This window comes from Polypterus senegalus, chromosome 2, assembly GCF_016835505.1.
Source record: "Polypterus senegalus isolate Bchr_013 chromosome 2, ASM1683550v1, whole genome shotgun sequence".
NCBI classification, from domain to species: Eukaryota; Metazoa; Chordata; class Cladistia; order Polypteriformes; family Polypteridae; genus Polypterus; species Polypterus senegalus.
This window is the reverse complement of record NC_053155.1, coordinates 74,742,456-74,763,136: the sequence shown is the minus strand read 5'-3', so window position 1 is coordinate 74,763,136 and position 20,681 is coordinate 74,742,456. Positions and strand designations below refer to the sequence as shown.

The 20,681-nt window shown below is 39.3% G+C and overlaps 1 protein-coding gene across 1 annotated transcript in view; it reads right to left on the bottom strand.

Annotated features, from left to right (window-relative positions):
* Positions 1-5,733: 5,733 nt before the first annotated feature.
* The window catches only part of parp4 (poly (ADP-ribose) polymerase family, member 4), a 130,631-nt gene continuing 115,683 nt past the window's right edge, over positions 5,734-20,681 (bottom strand). Inside the window, exons 35-39 of the mRNA XM_039743988.1 lie at positions 18,713-19,377; positions 17,244-17,334; positions 15,318-15,420; positions 13,826-13,958; positions 5,734-7,410 (exon numbers count right to left, since the gene is read on the bottom strand). Coding sequence (XP_039599922.1) covers positions 7,104-7,410; positions 13,826-13,958; positions 15,318-15,420; positions 17,244-17,334; positions 18,713-19,377 — 1,299 coding nt within the window. The 3' untranslated portion in view covers positions 5,734-7,103. The remainder of the gene's footprint in view (positions 7,411-13,825; positions 13,959-15,317; positions 15,421-17,243; positions 17,335-18,712; positions 19,378-20,681) is intronic.

The window sequence follows — 20,681 nt, the reverse complement described above, 5'->3', positions numbered from 1 at the left end:
ATCTGAGGAGCGACTAGAGGAGTGCAAAGGAAGAATGGAGGAGAGCTGACCTCGGATGGTCTGGCCGTGATGTCCTTAAGACAGCCAAGACGGAGGTCGGCCAAAAGAAGCTCATGGCTGTTGGGTCTCCGCTGGCTATGGGAGCAATGGGTGAGCCGGGGAGAATGAGATGGAGGTGTGCTGAGATCGGAATTAGAGAGACTGCCTTTTAACTTCTGATTTTAACCTAAGACTTTTAAGAATTATTTATTCTTTTATCCCATCTTTTCACTGTTTTTATGAATTTATTTATTGGAATTGTGGACCACTGCACTTTGGACACTGTATTGATTTTTAATGTGTAATAAAAGCACATTGGCACTTTTTACACTACCCCCTGACTTCATTTGAGAATTGTCCTCATATGTCAGCTCATCTCGGTGACATTACTGATGATGTTGGGTCCAAGAGCTCCCGGAAGTTGGATGGGAGCGTGGAGCGAACCCGTATTGTCACAGTACCCACAGATCCCTTCAGCCTTCCCTACTGTCAACCAAATTTCTCCCTGGGAACAAATAAAGTTGTATCTAAATTACAAAGTTATAAACAGTGCAGTTCTTGGGATCAATAATATAAAGCACTGTAGTACGGTTTTAGTCCATTCCAAAAGGTGGAGGCCATGCTTTGTCTCCATTGCTACAGGGTGCATGAATGGTTTCTTTTGACACATGAGGAATGTGGGATTGTGCATTTCATGTCTTATATGTCTGTTGGATTTTCGCACCTTGTGTTTGCGGGCTGTGCTACAATTTTTAGTCTTTCGGGTTTCACACACAGTGGTCCTCTTTCGCTACAATAAAAAATGATTCCTGCTGCAGGGTAGCTGGTGATCATTCGTGTTGTTTTATGTGAGGCCCCTCTTTCTTGGGCGCCTTGTAACAATACCCCAGTGCTTGGGTTCTACAGTTCATAAATTACTTTACTAAGAAGCTTATTATAATTTATAACAACATACTAAAAATAACATTTCAAAAGCAAAGGCAAAAGCCAAGCAGAAGTCGAAGAACCAAACAAAGTGACCAACAGACCTGTGAGGAAACGTCTTCGAATGTGTTCATTTAAAAGCACTTTGCTCTATTTCCATCTAACTGTTTGCATGCACCATCCTTAAAATAAAAGAAAAAGGCACGTGTTCACTTACCAGTTTGTTCCTGTTATGCACATGTGGAGCAGCCGCATGTTGTCAGGCTTGGAGTGGACGGGGTGGCAAGTGTGTCCATTTGTAGGGCCCTCTAGTGGAAACGCATGCATGCTACCCGTTGTGCTTTGTCCTGGTACTCTTCTGGTGCTACCATGGTTTTTTTTGGAAGTCAAAAGACACACAATACCTGAACAAACTTCTCAGGAAAGCCTGCTCCATCACAGGTCTAACCCTGGACACACTGGAAGATGGTGGCAAAATTGAATGCCTCAATTAAAAAAACCCTTCCATTCCCTCAAGGAGGCGCTGTCTCGAAGCACTTTTAGCCACAGGTTCATTCCTCCATGGCGTGCTACTCGTAAGAAGCTCCTCTGGGGGTCTTTTCTGCCTGCTGTACAATATACATTATTTATTGATTGATTCCATTATTTATACTGTGAGTCTGGAGCTTCGTTGTTTCTCTTGCTGCATGCATCTAAATTTCTGCTTGGGATTACTAAAATTGAATCTAATCTAATCTAATCTAAAACCCAAAAGTAGATTTGACTGTAAAATCAACCCTAGGGTATTCAGTGCGCCAATGAAACAGCAATCGTTGTTTTCATTCCTCTGTTCCTGGTAAAAGCTGGCAGTAGCAATATGCAGGACTTGGCTGACTTGAACTCTCTGCAGTTAAAACCTCTTGCTTCCCATTTTGGGAATCTCCAACTGCTCAAAGACTAGTTAATTCATGTAATCCTTCCAGCTTCTCAGTAGGCCATTGTTGGTATACCTCAAGAGAGGACGTACTGTACCTGGGACCTCTTTTATAAAGTGTGGTTGTCTACATACAAACAGGCTTGAAATGTGGGGTTTATAAAAGAAAACACGTTGAGGGAACGTATGTATATTTACAGCAACTTTGCCCATGGAAACTGGGAAAGGACGATACCCTCGATCAAGCAGGGCGAAGCAGCTAAATGACTCGCACACATAATTCATATCACTGAGCCGTTATTATAATGCATGTTGATGTGACAAACATATTACACCTCAAAAACAAATATTACGTACAGACTGTATTTTAGTTCCCCTTTAAGAGGGACACTGCTGCGTAATACACCGAATAATTTTTTTTCGTTTTGTTTTTGTGTCAGTTTTATCAGCGACATGTTGTTACTTTCCAGAGAACTGGCTGACAGGTCAACAGGTTGGTAAAGCGCATTTTGGGGTCTGTGGAAGTATTTATAAAACAGCAAGCTCAGGCCCAGGGGGTGCACACGTGCTTACAGTAGCTCCGTTGAGAGGCCCCCGGGTGTTGATGGGGTAACTGGCTGATTGCACATTCATCTGTAGGTTAGTCCTGCTGGTTTCCTTACTGGGTACTGTGGGATTCTTAATTAAAGCACCAGTGCTCACTATAGTATAAAAGGAGCCTGAGCAGGATATGGGGGAGATCAAGAAAAGAAAGAGAAACCTGGAGGTTAAAGGGACAAAGAAAGAAAGACAGAGCAGCAGGATTGTGATTGTGCCGGGGCAACAGTGAGTGTGGAGGCAAGCAGTTGGGAAAAGGCCCTGAGTTGAGTGAGCAGATGGCGTGGATGGGGTAGTGTCACTTTAGATGAGTGCCCAAGGAGTAGGAGCAACCAACCACTCCGAGAGACTCTTGCTGAACACTGAGGGATGCAGGGAAAAAAAGGGAGCAGGGCTCGCAGGGTCCCCTGCTGAATACTAAGGGATGGTAGTGGGAACTCGAGCCAGTGGATGTCTCCTCTTGCTGACCTTGTGATTATTTATCAACTGGATTATTTATTGTTGTTTTAAACTGCCACAAAAAGATACAATTTTTACTGGATTATTAATGTATTTATTTAGAGAAGAAACCTGCACTGCACTTTACATTGTAACACTGTTGGACTTGTAATAAAAAACAAAAAGCACCAAACTCTTGTACAACTTTCTGTGCTGTGTGTACAGGTCCTCTTTGCCCAGTCCATCTTGCTTTGTGTCTGTCAATATCCCAGATTCAAAGACGAGTATGCCATTTGTGGACATCCTGGGCATTACATTGTGCAGTTGATTTTTGTTCATTTTGCTTAAATATTAATGTTAGAGTTCAGTGGCCTTTCCACATTTTATTCTCTTTAATAGAGAATACATGAACACAATCATGGCATGAGTATGAACTCATAAATATGAGCTTATCTATGGATTAAACTTTGTACAGGATCCACTTTTTTTTTCTCAACTAGGGGGCTTTGCCCTCTGCTCGCTTCGCTCGCCAACCCCCATTTTTGTTTTTGATACACACTTTTAAGATTTTTTTTTCTTTGAATTGTTGTTATTTCATTAGTTTCACTTTTATTTCAGAACTTCTGTAAAAACAATATTTGGAATCTTTTGAGTCCCAATGTGCTGTATCTTTTTAATGAGGTCAGTGAGACTTGTGTTTAATGACTTTGTACCATAATTCAGGATAGGCTTCTCTGTTTGGAATTTCAACACAGACAAAACAATCTACATCATCAGCAGTTAATCATTTTTTTTGCAAAGTAACCAATAAATTCATGTGAGGTAAACTCCGTTTTTGAAATTCTCTTGACTTAAACTTCAAAGCCTTACAATATTTATGTACTTCTGACATATTACCTATGTTCATATATTCGATCTCTATTCGCCTTTTCATTATTTCTCCGAGTAATAATTTCTCTTTCTTTGCGCTAATGCGATGTTTACTTTCTTTGTTTTGACACTGTCGTTGTTTACTGCATTCATATTCTGTATCTTGCTCTGCATGTGTTCCACGCCTATGTTTTCTTTTTGAGTCTTTTGAATTCCAGTTTTCATTATCTCTAACCCGCTCTGCATGTGTTTGGCCCCCTTGTTTTTTAACCTCTTTATGACATTTTACTTTGTTTTCTACTCTGTCTTTTATTTCTGACCTCGCTTTATCCTGCTTTTATTGCAATGACACCTGGTCCGTGGTGATTATTTTCCCTTTTTCGAGTAATAATTTCCATTTGTTTGCGCTACTGTGATCTTTACTTTCTTTTTTTTTATACTTTCAAATTTTCCTACATTCATATTCTTTAACTTTCTCCACATGTGTATCGCACCAAAGCTTTTTTTTTTTTTGAGCCTTTTGAATTCCCCTGCTTTCATAATCTCTAACCTGCTCTGCATGTGTATAGTGCCCACGTCCCGATTGGACGTGCTTTTTTTGCAATTCCACTTGTTCCTGGCTGATAATTACTTTCCTTATTTTCTGAATTTGCACCTAGATTATTCTTTTTCTTTTTTGTCTCCCCAATGCTTTTGAGTCTCTTTTCACCACGCTGCTTTCTTCTTCGCTTAGTCGTCTATGTTTCATTTATAACGTATTGTCCTTATACGCTTTATATGTGCTGAGAGCCCTGGATCTGTGTGTGCTCAAAGCCAAAACACAACTGAGTGTGTTGCTGCCCGTGCTCTTATTTAGTTGTAAGTAGGGGGTGTCTTGCAAGAATCTTATGTTCTATGTCATTGTGAGACGGTCCTGGGTCAATCTCTTGGCACAAAATCTCATGTTTAAGGTCCCCGCGAGACGCTCTGTGGCCAATCTCTTTAGTCTCGCAGGTCTTTTAAGTGTCTTCCGTGATCTTATAAGATCATGTATCGTCTCCTTGTCATTTTTTTATAATAGAGAGATGATTAAAATTGTACAAAAATACATTACCACCCTAAAAGGCCCAATGTAATACTCCAATTATAAATGACAGGAAAAAGAAAATGAACAATGCTGTAAATGTCAAGGAAGTAAACATTTGCTTTACACTTTGAATTATTTATGTGGTTCAAAAAGCAGACTGTAAAAAAGCACATTATAAGAAAACGTTATAGAAGCAAAGCAGCATAATGTGTAATGAACCTACAATGTGGAGAAGTTTCAAAGAAAGTTTAAAGGGGAAGAGGGGGTGACAATTGGCTAACTAAAATATATTCCTGCCCTTGTAAATGACTGGCAGATAACCCTTTGTTTTTCTCATTTTTGCTTCTGTGGTCTGAAGAAGGAGGAGGTGGGAGATGGCATTCTGTCAGAGAACTTGTCGCCATTCTGAAAGAGGGACTATGAAGATTTGCCACAGGGTACATGGAAGTATTGCTGGGAGATGGATGTCACATTGAAACAGGCAGGAAAGAGTATAGAGCTTTGAATGAAGGATGATGGAGTTTTGTCAGAGAAAGGATGCTGTCCTAAAATGGACATCATTCGAATGAGGCACACATTGGGCTCAGGGGAAGCCGTCTAAACCCCCAACCAAAGCTGGTCTCCAAAAGGTCACAAGCTGGGATTCTCACATTGTAAAGAAGTTAAAATGCTGAAAGCACGCTAACAGGCCCAAGTGGTGGGCTGTGAGGCCTGTAATTCTGTGGAACAGGGTGGAACTTCTGTCTGTCTGTCTGTCTATCTATCTACGACCGTAAGTTGGTTTTAGTGAGTCAAGATGTTTAGTTATGTGTGCCTAATAGTTGTAACAGAAATAAATGGAATCTTTTCCAGAAGTGGTGATGTAAGAAGAAAAAACATTAAATGGTCATTGTGAACCTTGTTTTTATTGCACTTTTACATACAAGTATTCTTCTGTTTAAGATGTAAATAGAGCAAATAATAAATCAGGAAAAGGTCAGTAGCACAATCATAATCTCTTTGTGTCAGCAAGTGTAGTACTTTGGCTCAAACAACACATACGCCTGAACAGATCTTGTGCCAACAGCTTACCAGTTCAAAAGCTGAGGATATTCTAGGCTCGGTGGTGATTTTGTAAATAAAAACACAAAATGGGTGAAGACACAAAGCCATTCTTGCTTTTGGCTACTTTCATAATCATCACTCTGATTAAACAGATGTAGACGAAAGGATACATTATCACGGAAGTTTAAATAGTTCAAAACATGACAAAAGCATTTTAAAAAAATGTGTAACTATCCAGAGAATAATGAAAGCAACAACTGTAATATACTTTCTTTGCAAAGTGTGGACGTTGGTTGTGAAGAACACACTAGCACACCACTGAATCTCCGTGAGTGCAGAAGACAAAGTGTAAATTAATATTTTTTGACACCGTGCATATTGTTAGCACAGTGTAAATTATAAATGCCTTCTTTGTCCAAAGATAACTTCATCACCACAGCTCAAGTAACTGTGTCTCATGATGACTATCTTTGAAAAATACTTGAACATCACATTGTTCCAAGCTGTATTTGCATCCTATTCAATGGTACGTTTAAAAGATGTCCTCCTATACAGTATATGCACGTCCTAATACATTTCTAAAAAGTCACTGACATAAACATCTGTAAATTGCAACATGCGCCCTGTGTTGGCTGGGATTGGCTCCAGCAGACCCCCGTGACCCGGATGGATGTTGATGACTATTTTACCTTCCTTCTGTTATTTTTAGAGATATTAAAATCCACTCTATACCAAATGACTTTGATTAAAGAGGAGATGGTTACTCTGACTAACTTGTCTGATGTCTGCATTTGATCCTATAACATTTTGCTCTGTGGGGCCAAGTTAAAAATGAGGTTTACTCACAAAACGTTAGTGTATAAATGATCTTTACTCTAAGATAATCCTTTTGATCAGTGTCACAGCTCAAAAAACCCCCTGCAGAATATACCTCAAATATCATATGCTTATCTTATCTGACAGTGGATTTATATTGCAATCTTTAATTATGTTATAAGCTTAAGAAATTTCCTTTCTGTTACATTTTTATAGATTCTTCATGCACGTTTATTAAAAACTCAAATTGCTCCAGGACTTTATAGACACCCTAAATAAAGTTAACCAATTAAAATAAGAGATAAAAACACAGAATTCAAATAGGCTGACAATTCTAGCGCATTTTGATTTAAAATATACCATAAGAAAGATAAACATCCCTAACTCTAAGAAGCATTATGCAAATGTTTCAAAACTGAAACCACCTAACGCACTTCCCATACCAAGACATGATTGCTGATTTGAGGTTCCAAAAATGGTGGAGTTTCCAAATATAAATGGCTTGTTTATCCCACTTATAGACTGCTTGGTGATAAACAACCATAATGGGGAGTTTTCCTTTATTGGGTCAATGTTCAAGAGTTGTCGTGTTGTTGTTTCCATATCTCTTCCAATCTGAAGTCTACTGCAAATGCATGGGTAGCGTTTGTCTGCTGCTTTAGCCCACTTGATTGCTTTCTCCACAGATAACAGATAAGGTGAACTGAAGAAAAAAGAAAAATCCAGAATGAAAATAATTTTAACAAGTGAAAGAAACAAATTCAGCTTTTGAAGGAATGAACAAATTCATGTGTGACTGTTAACCAATCCCATACGGTGGCTTTCTAAACACGCTTGTGTAAAGTTATTCGGCTAGATATGCTTACAAATCAGGACTAACAGATGTAATAGTTTGAGTAAAACAATTTTTCATTTTTTTAGAATTCTTTGATTATTTTTTAAATATTCATCCAAATCCAATTCATGGATATACCATCACAATTGAACAAATTATATATATATATATATATATATATATATATATATATATATATATATATATATATATATATATATATATATATATTGTGACAGTAGAAGGCGTTGTCGCTCCTCCAAACCCGTAGACAACACATCCAGACACCAGGTAAAAGTATCAGAAATGATTTAATATCGTATATACTGTGCACAAAGCACATCCACCTCCACAATGCTCAATAATCAAAAAAAAAATCCCAAAAATCAATCCTCCTCTCCACCCAGCAGCTCCGCCACACTTCCTCCCAACTCCGGCTCAGCTTGCTGGGTTTCCCACAATCCATTAAATAGTCATTGACCTGGAAGTGCTCCTTTCCTCTAGTCCATGTATTTCACTAGCACTTCCGGGTCGGCTGAAGATTCATACTTTTCTTCAGCTCGGAAATACTTCTGTTTTTCCGTCCCCATGACTTGGGAGTACTTCGGGGCTATAAGGAAAATAGAAATCCCAGTGTCCCCAGAGTCCTCCGATGGCACTCACGGCACCCAGCAGGGCTGTGAAGTCGCACTTCATCTCCTATGATGCCCTGCGGGAATCTGAGGCACCTTCATAATGCAGTGAGGACTCTATCTAGCAGCCTGGATGTATTGGCTGGGATAAGCTGCCGGCCATCTCTCACAATATATATATATATATATATATATATATATATATATATATATATATATATATATATATATATATATATATATATATATATATATATATATATACTAATAAAAGGCAAAGCCCTCACTCACTGACTCACTCACTCACTGAACTCACTAACTCACTGACTCATCACTAATTCTCCAACTTCCCGTGTGGGTGGAAGGCTGAAATTTGGCAGGTTCATTCCTTACAGCTTCCTTACAAAAGTTGGGCAGGTTTTATATCGAAATTCAACGCGTAATGGTCATAACTGGAAGCAGTTTTTCTCCATTTTCTTTTCATTACTTCTTTAACACACTACTTCTCCGCTGCGAAGCACGGGTATTTTGCTATATATATATATAGCAAAATACCCGCACTTTGCAGTGGAGAAGTAGTGTGTTAAAGAAGTTATGAAAAAGAAAAGGGAACATTTTAAAAATAACGTAACATGATTGTCAATATACAGTAATTGTTTTGTGAGTGTTATGAGTGTTGCTGTCACCAAGGATTTGATTATCATTATTTCTTTCAATCGGGTTCGTATTAGTAGGATGTGTTGTGTTCAAGTTATATTCCGTGTATGTCAACCGTTGTAAAGATAACAGGTTTCATTCATCGATTCCTTTCCTGCTGCATCAATAAACAGTTCGTCTTCCTCTTTATTTAAGACATCACATGTTGCATGCACAGGTTTTTTTTAAACTGTCTTCCATTAGCTGGACATTGACTTTTTCCACTGTGTGCTTTGTTTCTGCAGTAGCTGCACTAATGAACATGCTTGTATGCGTCACTTGCTGGGGACACTCTGCTGATTGCCCTGAATGCCTGTAATTTTCTCTGAAAGTAATACTGGCTTTGTTGTCCGTAATATGACTTTAATTTTCTGTCACAACATTGGGCAATCAGCAGAGTGTCCCCAGCAACTGATTTAATGTGTCGCGTGTAGTTGATAATCGTGCCCTGGCGTCACCCCAGCAAGTACTGTTTAGTTCCCCAGCAAGTATTTTAATCTGTGCTGGCGTACAGCTGATTATTGTATGTGTGGCGTCTCCTCAGCAACGGATTTTATGTGCGTGGCAACGACTACACAATCAGCACTCTCCCCAGCAATGTTGTCCTTTATTTCTTATCATGAGCGGCCGTGGCAAGGCCATTCACTGTGTGCCCAGCTTCCAGTGTGTGTGCCTCCACTGTGCCGTGCGCCTGGGAGGGGCACGGCGCGATGCACGGAATGGCTCGCACATGCGCACTTCACCAGAAGACACACGCACATGGACACCTGGACGCACACAGGGGTTTTATTATATAGTATGATATATACTGTCAAGGATGCCAGGGGTGATGACCCGGCCGGGATGCCTTGAGGGACCGGAAGAGGGCATGCACCCGCCTTGGATCACGTGGGGGCCGCCACGGGTTGGAAGCCCAGCCCTGTAGGCGCCCGTGGTCACTGCCAGGGGGCGCCCCAATGCCTTGGGAACCCTGGACCTCAGCACTTCCACCACACCAGGAAGTGCTGGGGGGAAGAGAAGCAGGGACACAAGGAGTGCTTCCGGGAGTACAGCCGGCACTTTCCACCACACGGGGGCGTGTTGGCGGGTGATTGCCGGGGAGCACCTGGAGCATATCCGGGTGAAGATAAAAGGGGCCGTTTCCCTTCATTCGAGGCTGGAGTCGGGACAGAAGGAAAGACTGAGCTTGCGGAGGAGGCAAGGAGGCGGCCTGAAGAGTGCAAGGCGTTGTGTGGCCAGGACTTTGGGGGTTTGTGTGCACTTTGGACTCTGTAAATAGTTGTGTAAATAAACGTGTGGTGGTGGAAAACAACATGTCTGCCTGTCTGTACACGGGTTCTGTTCACAATACATATATATATAACATCGCATGGACACTGGGGGCAGTGCTTCTGGATTGGCAAACTGGGGTGGTGGTCCCCCTTTTTAAGAAGGGTGACTGGAGGATGTGCTCCCACTATAGTGGGATCACACTCCTCAGCCTCCCCGGTAAGGTCTATTCAGTGGTGCTGGAGAAAAGAGATCGGTCAATGGTCAAATCTTGGATTCAAGAGGAACAATGCGGATTCCGTCCTGGCTGTGGAACACTGGACCAGCTCTACACCTTGGCCAGGATCCTGGAGGGGGCTTGGGAGTTTGCCCAACCAGTCCACATGTGTTTTGTGGATTTGGAGAAGGCATTCAGCCGTGTCCCTCGAAGCATCCTGTGGGGTGTGCACCAAGAGTACAGGGTACAAGACTTGTTATTAAGAGCCATTCAGTCTCTGTACAGGAGGAGCAGGAGCTTGGTCTGCATTGCTAGTAATAAGTCGAACTTGTTTCCTGTTAAGGTTGGACTCCGCCAGGGCTGCCCTTTGTCACCAATTCTGTTCATACGTTTTATGGACAGAATTTCTAGGCACAGCCAAGGAGTGGAGGGGGTCTAGTTCGCTGACCTCAGAATCTCGTCTCTGGTATTTGTGGATGATGTGGGTCTGTTGGCTTCATCCCCTACGTCCCCTGGAACACTTGGTAGCAGCCCACCTGGGTTGCATCGGGGCATGTATTATGGAACACCGAAGCTCATCCTGGTTGGGCTCTGTGGCCACTTCCAGGGGGAGCTGCAAGGCTTCCTGAGCCCATGTGGGCGGCAGCGCAGCCACACCCAGGTGGGCTATAAAGGGAGCCTGCAGCCACTACTTGGGGCGTGAGAGTTGGGAGGAGGTGGACGAAGCTGCCCTGGGAGGAGTGGAGGAAGAGAAGAGTGTGATTTGGGGTGTGATTTACATTTGTGTGTTTTTGGGACTGTGTTAGGGCCAGTGGGACACAGGGAAGAAGTGTCCCATGGCCTGGTGTCAGTCTGTGTTGGGTCGGCACCAATATAGCACCTTATCACAGTATCTATTTGTATAAGTTCTGTTCTTGTTATCATTGTGAGTTTGGTGACTTTACAACAGTGACTCCTAGTGGTCACAATATACTAAATTTATTCATAAACAAAAAGTTATCCAATAGTCAAAGTTATTACATGAAAAATAATCACCCCATTAGACTCACCAAATGGTTGCAGGTTCCTTACAATAAATGCAACCAACACTTGTTTCAGTTGTTGCTCAGTATAAATTGTCGTTAAGAATTTTTAGTTCAAGTCTCTCTAACAAACTAATTCAACCGTGTTAACTATTTTTTTAAACAGTTTTCCAGAACTGACTGCTAATTTCAGATAAAATTCCTAAAGACTTCAATTTGGCACCTTAAAGCTCCGAATTTCTTTTTTCGAAATGATCCTCTTTTCCACAGGCAGGATGGAATTTGCATTGATCCTTCCAGATTTAAGCTGACCCTATTAGTCTGAGTCTCTGTTCTTGTACCCAAGGAAAGGCTTGTTTTGGAGAAACTGAGCATTGAGTCGAAGTGGAGTACATACACTTAGTAGTTGTCTGTTTAAAAATGTGGACCACTATCCATGACTTTAAAAGCTGATTCACTGTTCCTAATTTTCTACATTATTTAAAAGGCATGTTAACCAATACAACCCCTCAGTGTTCAGAACTTTCAGCAGTTAAGTTTTGCCACTGTGGAATGTTTCATCCACCACTGTATCTTTCATCACAGAAACAGACGTAAATTCATTTTAGCAACAACAAATACTTTGACAGTATGTCCACCATTTTTACACATTCCTCAAAACACTCATTCCAAATCTTGATAATATTCCTAGATAAGGTCAATACTTCTTTACTGTTATGAAGTACTGGCTAGATAACATTCACCTAGCCACCCTGAGTTGGAGAATGGCTCATCAGAACACATTTAAAGGCACCAGAATACTATTCTTTATGACTCACACATGGGCTTTCATTTTGATTACTGTCAGATTTGTCTCGCAAGGCAGACATACTTCTGGAGACAACCATGAGTAAATTTTGCTTAAAGTGGGTGAGAACAATTAGATGGCTCACAGAGTATCCAAACCAGTCCAACACCTCATGAAGGTGGCACTCAGAATAGGACTAATGACTCTGAACTGCAAAGATCAGAAGTGCTCTTGTTAATCTGGTCTGACGCCCAACAATATTCTGATTACGATGAACTGTTTACAATAGAAAAGTCTCCTAAAAAAAACACATAAGACATATAAATGTGTGTCACATGTGCAGAGAGCACATTGCATGTCTTAAAAATAAGGATATCCTGTTGCAAGGGCAAAACCTTTCTATAACATCAGATTATATGTTGGCAGTGAATGAGTGGTAAACATGAATGATTCTTTGTCACAGGTGCCATGTGTGCTCTCTGTTATTTACCTTTATGATGACAGTGAAAATATGAGCAGTAAAATGTGAGTTTGAAGTAAATAGTGTGTCACACTCCATTAAAAGAGCAACAAGAGATGCAGATTTCATTACTCCAAACCCCCTAATTAACAAATCTGCCAGGAAAGCACAAACAATGCTGAACTACATCCACATCTAAACAAGTAACTAAAGGAAGTTAACATTACTGACTAATTGGAAATGTAAACATGCCACGCCAGAATATAGCTGCAGCATTTTAGCACATCATATATCCATAGACCACAATGCTTATCTTAACTGTATTTGCTGTTATCATGTCATATAGCGATGCGATAGTGAAAATGATAGAAAGATACTGGAGCAAGCAGAACCACTTCTCAAATGCTTGTGTAGCTCTGGTGGTCTATGTGTGTGTGTGTGTGTGTGTCTGTCTGTCTGTCTGTCTGCTGTCTCCTCTGTTATTACAACATACAATGTAATTAATTAAGCTTCACTTACCTTGTGCTACCAAGCTCCTGAATGGACAACAACAGTTTTAGCTTTTTGTTTCCATTCAATGTCAAGTCTTTTATTCAGTTTCATTTGCTCACTCCCTGAACCCTGATGGTTTAGTTTAGTGCACGGACTGAAGAAATTGGGGGCAGGTGGTTTAGGAAGATGCCCTGTAGGCATAGCCATTGCAGCACAGGATTTCACCACTATTCACTACATACTTTTTAATTGGTTGTCCCCAGATGTGTATTCTTGTTTGAGAATCGCTTCTGGTCACACAAGACTACTGTCAGGGCTACAATATTGTTTACCTGCTGATATTTCCCATCAAATTAAAAAACTTTCTGGCTAATATTGGGTAAAGGACTTCGTTCCTTCCTTAAAGTTATGGCTTTCCTGTCAACAGTGCCAATGAATCCAAGGGTTGTAAGTGACAAGCAATGGCAACATTTTAGCTACAGCTGCTACTCCATTATTGTGATTTCAGCCATGGTCCAATTGAATTTCCTGTCCCCACCGCCACTGAAACACTGTGGAATCTCTTCTGCGTGTTAGAGTTAACACAACCAGGCTCTCCCATGAAACCCTTGCTATCTATCTGGTAGAAGTGTCTTAGTGTGTTTTCTAAATATCTATTATGTCTAACAGCAGTTGTGCTGACAGATCTGTTAGCAGTGAGAATATCACCTCTCATCTTTGTTATGCTCCAGATGGAAGAGAGACTTCAGGACAATGCCGTTCAGTTGCATGGTGTAACGTATGAGCTGAATCACTAGAAGTGTGGCAAGGAGTCTCAGGATATTTTCCTTTGCTTTCAAACCTACAAAATGGAAAAATAGAAATAATGGAATTTGAATGTACCTTTAAAAAACTTTAAATGAATTTGAATCCAGACAGCTGATCAAGGCTTAAAATTAACATGAGTCCTTTTAATTCAAGTCCATGGATATGGGATGACTGAACTGAACACAACAGTCAGAAAAGAAGGGAGAGGACAGAATCTAAAGGCCACTCTTCTGTCCGCTAACTCCACCAGCCAGGAACTGCAACTGATTTGAGGAAATCTTTCAGACTTTTAGAAAGTAATGTTTGCTGCAATCAGTGTTGGAGAATGATACTTTTATAAGTAACATAGTTAGTTACATTACTGATTACTTACAATAAAAAGTAATTAAATATGATATTTAAGTATTTAGATAGATAGATAGATAGATACTTTATTAATACCAAGGGGAAATTTTAAAATGTAATGTGTTACAATGTGTCACCTTTGTGTTACTTTTTCTACTATTGTTAGAAAAACCGCTAAGTTCACTGACCAACATTTGTAACTCCAAAGCCCATATACTCGTATGAACTTTCATAAACATGACCACAAACTCAGCTAAATTTTATAATCTTATGTTGTCTTTTATAAATATGCTGTGAAGTAAATAATATTCATCCCCTTTTTACATTCCCCACACGAGTTCCAAAAGATGTGTGGTATAAAAACTGTCCATTGAGCCACTAGCTCCCACTGTTTTAAAATATCTACAGCAAATGACAGGATTAAAACTAAATAGATTCTTTACTTATACGTTTTTGTTACTCAATTGCATGCAGCACACTCTTTTCTGCTTGAATCACTGATTGAGCCTTTCAAAGAACAGTGTATACCATCCAGCATGTTTGCTCTTTACCTTACACCCAGTGATGCTGCGATTATCAATTACTCCCTGTGACGCTAAAATTGATCAATTAAATTTACCCCTTAGTACACGCAGGATTAAAACCCATAAACTTTTGTTCAGTTCTTTTCACTTGATTGCATGCTACGCACGTGGTTAAACTGTTTTTCCCCTGTCATCAGAGTGTGCATGCAATAGGCAATAGGTATAATAGGCAACAGTTCTGTGAAATAATGCAGTGGGTTTTTTTTTGTTGAGAAATAAGCTTCCATAATAACAAAATAATGTGTATCTGTGCTTTTATAAGTAGCACAGTTATTTTTACTTCAATAAAATATGTACTATATTAAGTTACTTGTTATTTTAAAAAGTAATCTGACTACGTAATACATGCTACTTTTTACAGCATTACCCCCAACACTGGCTACAACAAATAAAGGCAAACAACTGCTTCCATTTCCACTTTTTAACTAAAGCTTGTCTAAGACTTTTGATTGTAGTTTACATACCCAAAGACATGATTCCCTTTTCTTTCAGGAAAACATTGGCAAAATAATCCATGTTGACATCTAGTAAGGCTCCTAGTTCTGAAGTAGCTTCCCAATAGCCATCCTGAATGGGGAAAAAAGATATAATGTAGCTCACTTCTGTTTGGTTATCAGAAGACAATTCTTGTGTTTTTCAGAGGCATTTGACAACATAACTAAATTCAACGGGTTGGAAAATGGATGGATAGATGGATATAAAAGTAAAACATTTTAATTAATTACAGGAGATATTTGTGCATTTGAACATACAGTCTACAAAATATTTTGTTTTCCTGTAAGAAAAAAAGTGTGGATTCCTCAAATTAGTTCTGGCTCTGTTTAAAACGTAGCCTTCAGCTACATCTCAAATTACTCCAGTGCTCATGAAAAGCAGCCACTGAAATCTGAACAAAAATAACATTTTGGCATGCTGTATAAGTGGGAAGTAAAAACACATTTTCTAAAAATTGATGGTATCACATCTTAAAACCTCAGCCCTTGTAATCTTGTGGCTTTAAATTGTATTCTTGAATGCTTTGTAACCTGCCTTATGAAGCTGTGGTCTGTGAAAGCTGCTGAAAGTTGCTTGAAGATTTGATTAGCTGGCTTCTGGAAAATAATTACAGCCACTGGCATTGGGAAATTGCACATTCAGTCAAGATTTATTATCATAAAAATGCTAAGTCAAATGAAGTCTGGAAAAAATTCTGTTTTACAATGTGTTAAAATATATTAGAAGCCTTCTGTTAAATTGTTAAGTAAGAGACTATCCATCCATTATCCAACCTGCTATATCCTAACTACAGGGTCATGGGGGTCTGCTGGAGCCAATCCCAGCCAACACAGGGCGCAAGGCAGGAAACAAACCCTGGGCAGGGTGCCAGCCTACCGCAGGGCACACACACCAAGAACACACCAGGGACAGACTAGCAGAATATAAATGTGTGAAATGAAGCTACTTTACTTAAGCATACTGTGCTCTGTGCTGGATGGCTGGTGCCCTTGCCTGCCTGGGACGATCTTATAATGGAAGGAGAGAGCATATTCAAGGCATTACCTCCCCTGGAATGCTAGAGGGCAGCCCCCCTGGGTTGCAGCAAGGTCACGGGTTTGGAGCATGGAAGCTCAACTCTGCTGGAGCCCACATACCACACTTGACAACCCCTAATCCCCCCAGAACTTCAGATAAACTGGGGCATCAAAAATGATGATTTGCTCAATCCCTGAGATTTTTGAGTTGATGCCCTTTGTAACCTTTCCTCCTCCAAACATCTACACACCCTGATGATACCTGGTCAAGATAGCCAGTGCACCAAGAGCACTTCAATTATAAAAATAAATAAATAAATAAATAAATAAATAAATAAATAAATAAATAAATAAAAAAGGGAGAGGGAGAGAAAGAGATTGAGTATCCTAACATTCATCCTGATGATATTCAGTGGGGGTCCCCTGGCAGAGCCTTCTGTAGATTGCACGTTGAGTGCTTCTTTAATATAAGATCAGTATAAAATGATCATTTGTGTTGTTACTGTTTTTGTTGTATTTATTTTGCTGTCTTTGTGGTGGCACTGTACGTGAGACTACATTTCCACTGTGCATTTACCAGTACTGAAAATTGTTCCATTCATGGAGCTAACACTTTCTTCTGGGCACCCATTCCAATATCTGTTAATTTACCTTTCATAATAATAATAATAATAATAGGTAATTTACTGTAGACAAAACATTGTAATCAAGTTTACATTTTTGGTTTGTGTATTTTATTTGATTTTTATTCTGAACCTTTACAAACTGCTATTACCTGTAGCTAGAGTTTCTTGAATCTCTAAGATGTCAGTTGAAAAAACATCAAGACTATATGAAAGCACAGAAAATAAACACTGTACATAAAAAAACAAATCTTACCACATGCTGGAGTAGAAATATATTTGCCCAAGATACCAGATCCTGTTTTCTTCTTTGTGCTTTCACGGCAGCTGCTTGAGGATCAGTGTGCCTGGAGAAAAATTCAAGTATACAGTATTGCTATGTACACACACACACATTCACAAGTTGGAATCATACAGGAATAGTCATTGTTTTTTTTTAATGAAACTAAACATGCATTAAAAAATAATCCTGAATTCCACTATATGCTGACAATTACACATAAACAACCTAAATTTTCTACAGCATAAATCAGTATTCTTCATTGTAAATGTATAAGAGGGGAGTTCAATAATTTATCTACCTGAGTATCGTGTACTTGTGCTACAAATCTGAACTCTTCACTGGAAATCAGAACACATCTTGGCATGCCACACGTGCTTCTTGAGGTCATTTTATGGCAAGCACTTAGAGAGAGAGGAGAGCAAACACATCTACCTGCCGTCTACAAAGAAACTGACAGTCCGTGAACCTCATTCCATCATTAAATTCCTTACAAAGGAAGAGGAAATCCATGAGATGCTGAATGCTGTGTATGGTGAGGATACACCTTCACACTATAACGTGAAATTCTGGGCCAAGCAATTTAAGTGGAGGTAGAAGTTGATTGAAGATGACACCCACAAGGTGGAGGTCATAAATATGGAAGATTGTCATGTTAAGGTTGTTATAGCCCATGAATGTCATTTTGACTGGCACAGTTTCTGCAATCAGCCATACTGAGAATGCATATTGCCAGGAATCCAGTTAAGGGATCCTTGACATTCTTAGAGAAAATCCCTTTGACTTTTAAAAGTGTCCTATTCACTATATTTTTTTGCATTATATTTTAATCATACATTTAAAGTGTGCATACAGGGTAAAGGTGCAAAAACAGGAAAAAAGTCACTTTGTTCATATTTATCAGGGACTCAAATTAAAACACTAGTAGTTAGATGTGCATAGAAGCCATTCTACTACTAGCTAGTTTTAGGACATTTGCTTGAAATATTTTATACTACTGTATAACTATTCTTCTTTACACAATATGAAGAATATAGTGTACAGAATAGTATCACATATAAGAACTTCCTGTGGTACTGTTGTGCATATCAAAGAAAAACCTACAGCTAAACCAGAATACATCATTGCTTCACCTGAGATACAGCTCATCCTGGGATATCTGTAGGTACCAAAGCACCGCCAAGGCATACAGGTTAGGCTGTAAGCCACACACAAACTCAGAAGTGTGCAGCTTTTGTATCAGGAATAGAAGAATCACTAACAACTAACTACAGCTGTACATTACAGAATTAAAAAAAAACAAAAATTTCAACAAATTAAGTGGAAGTGTAGGAAAATGATTTCTAATTTTGAGACTTTACAAAATAATGCCTATCAATACATTCTGTGGGGGCCAAAAAGGCACAGCTAAAGCTGTATTGAATGCCTGATATCCTTGAACTTACATAAACTCTGGGAGAAGGTATGAGGATTTAGAAGGTTTCAACATTATATTTGTAGAAGCACCAAATCCACCGGAAAAACCTGCACAATGCATCTTTTCAAAAAGAGGCAGACTTGAATGGAGTACTGGTTGTGCTCCAGGTGCAGGTGACATATATCTTGTAAATGACCGACTTGGTTGAATCAAATCACACTGATCAGCCTCACTCCTAGCAAACAGTAGACTTGGTTGAATCGTGGCTTGTCCAAATAATTGACCCGGGACAGGAGGTGATGGTTGGTGAAAGGATGACTTTCCAGTTATCATTGGAAATGATAAACGTTGTTGATTAAATGATGATTTAAAGAATGCACTCTCAGCAATTGGTGGACTTTGTTGAATCTGTCTTTCTCCAAAGGACATTATTCCAGTAATCTGGGGACTTTTTTGAGTCATTGCTTGTCCAAACTTTGGCGTTTTTGGTACCACAACCCCAAGTAATGGTGGACTTGGTTGAATCATTTGTTGTGCTGGTAGACATGGCTTAGCACAAAGAGGCAGACTGTCTTGTAAATCTTGTTCCCTTGCTTGTGTAAGACCAAAAGGAACATTATGAGGAAGAATAGAAGCAGGAGGCCCAGAAGTTGAAGATATGCCTGACAAACCAGACAATTTCATGTGTAAACCCTGTAAAATATAAATATTAAACTTAATAAAAAATATAAAAATTAAACTCAATTTACTCTTTTTACTAGCATCAAATGCATCTTAAAATCCAGGTGTGTAATACTGTAAAGGTGTTTATTTTGTTGACAACTTTGGTTATATACTGCTCAAAAAATTAAGGGGACACTTCATCATCACAGTCTAACACCAAGTCAATTAAGCTTCAGAGATATCAGTCTCTCCAGTTAGGAAGCACAAGTGATGGTAAATCAATTTCACCTTCTTTGGTGCAAATGAAAGTGACAATAGGGGCATTGAAGAGGCAACAGCAAGACAACCCCCAGAAAGGGAATGGGTTTGCAGGTGATGGCCATATACAATTGCTCTCTCCTTATCCTTCCTGACTGTTTCTTCTACAGTTTTGCATTTTGCAAGTGTCCTTGTTATCCCCTCAAACCTACAGTTTACCGTTGCAGGGTCCACATCCTATTCCAGCAACATCAGGAGCAAGACAGTGATGAACCACTGATTGGGCATCTTCAATTGCTAAACACACACCCTACTTCATTCATAAGAAAGAAGAAGCTTGACTGATAAATTAAAACATATATATTATTCTGATACATATATTATGTCTTTATGATGCCCTTTACAGGGTCAACTTTCTGGAACTGTTATGGTAGGCACTGTCTTTCTTTGACCCTGAACTAAATATGTGGGGTTGGAAAATGGATTGGCGGATAGACTTTAAGCCTTTACTAAAGATCACATTCTACATCCCTGTAAGGCACCATGAAGTTTAAATCATGGATTCAATGAAAAGTGTGCCAATCATAGGAAGACAATGCTGGTTAAATCATCAACCTTCAGATTTAAATATATCAAAAATTTCACTAGTTTAGTTGCAAATACTGTATAATTGTCAGTCAGATTTACACTAAATATATTAAACATTTCACTTGTAAGAGCCAATCTTAGAAAGTTAAAGTTTTGAGTTAAACTCATATTAATGTTTGCCTAATTTGAATAGAACATAAATTTCTTTCATAGTCATAACTTATGGTATAGTCTTTTCCCCCTATAAGTTAGCAAGAGATAGAACCTTCTTACTGTAACTGAGAAACAGTGTGATAATAAGCTCAGTTATTGTTTAGAACAGGTCCCAGTACATAGGGACTTAAAAGACTCATTTGTAAACTTAGAAATGGGATAAGCATACAGTTTTCTGACTGTTTTGAAATGGTTAAGAAATGTTAAGTAAATAGTAATGATTTGAGATGTAACAAGATTAAGCTTAGAATTGAATTTTTCTTAACATTCATTTT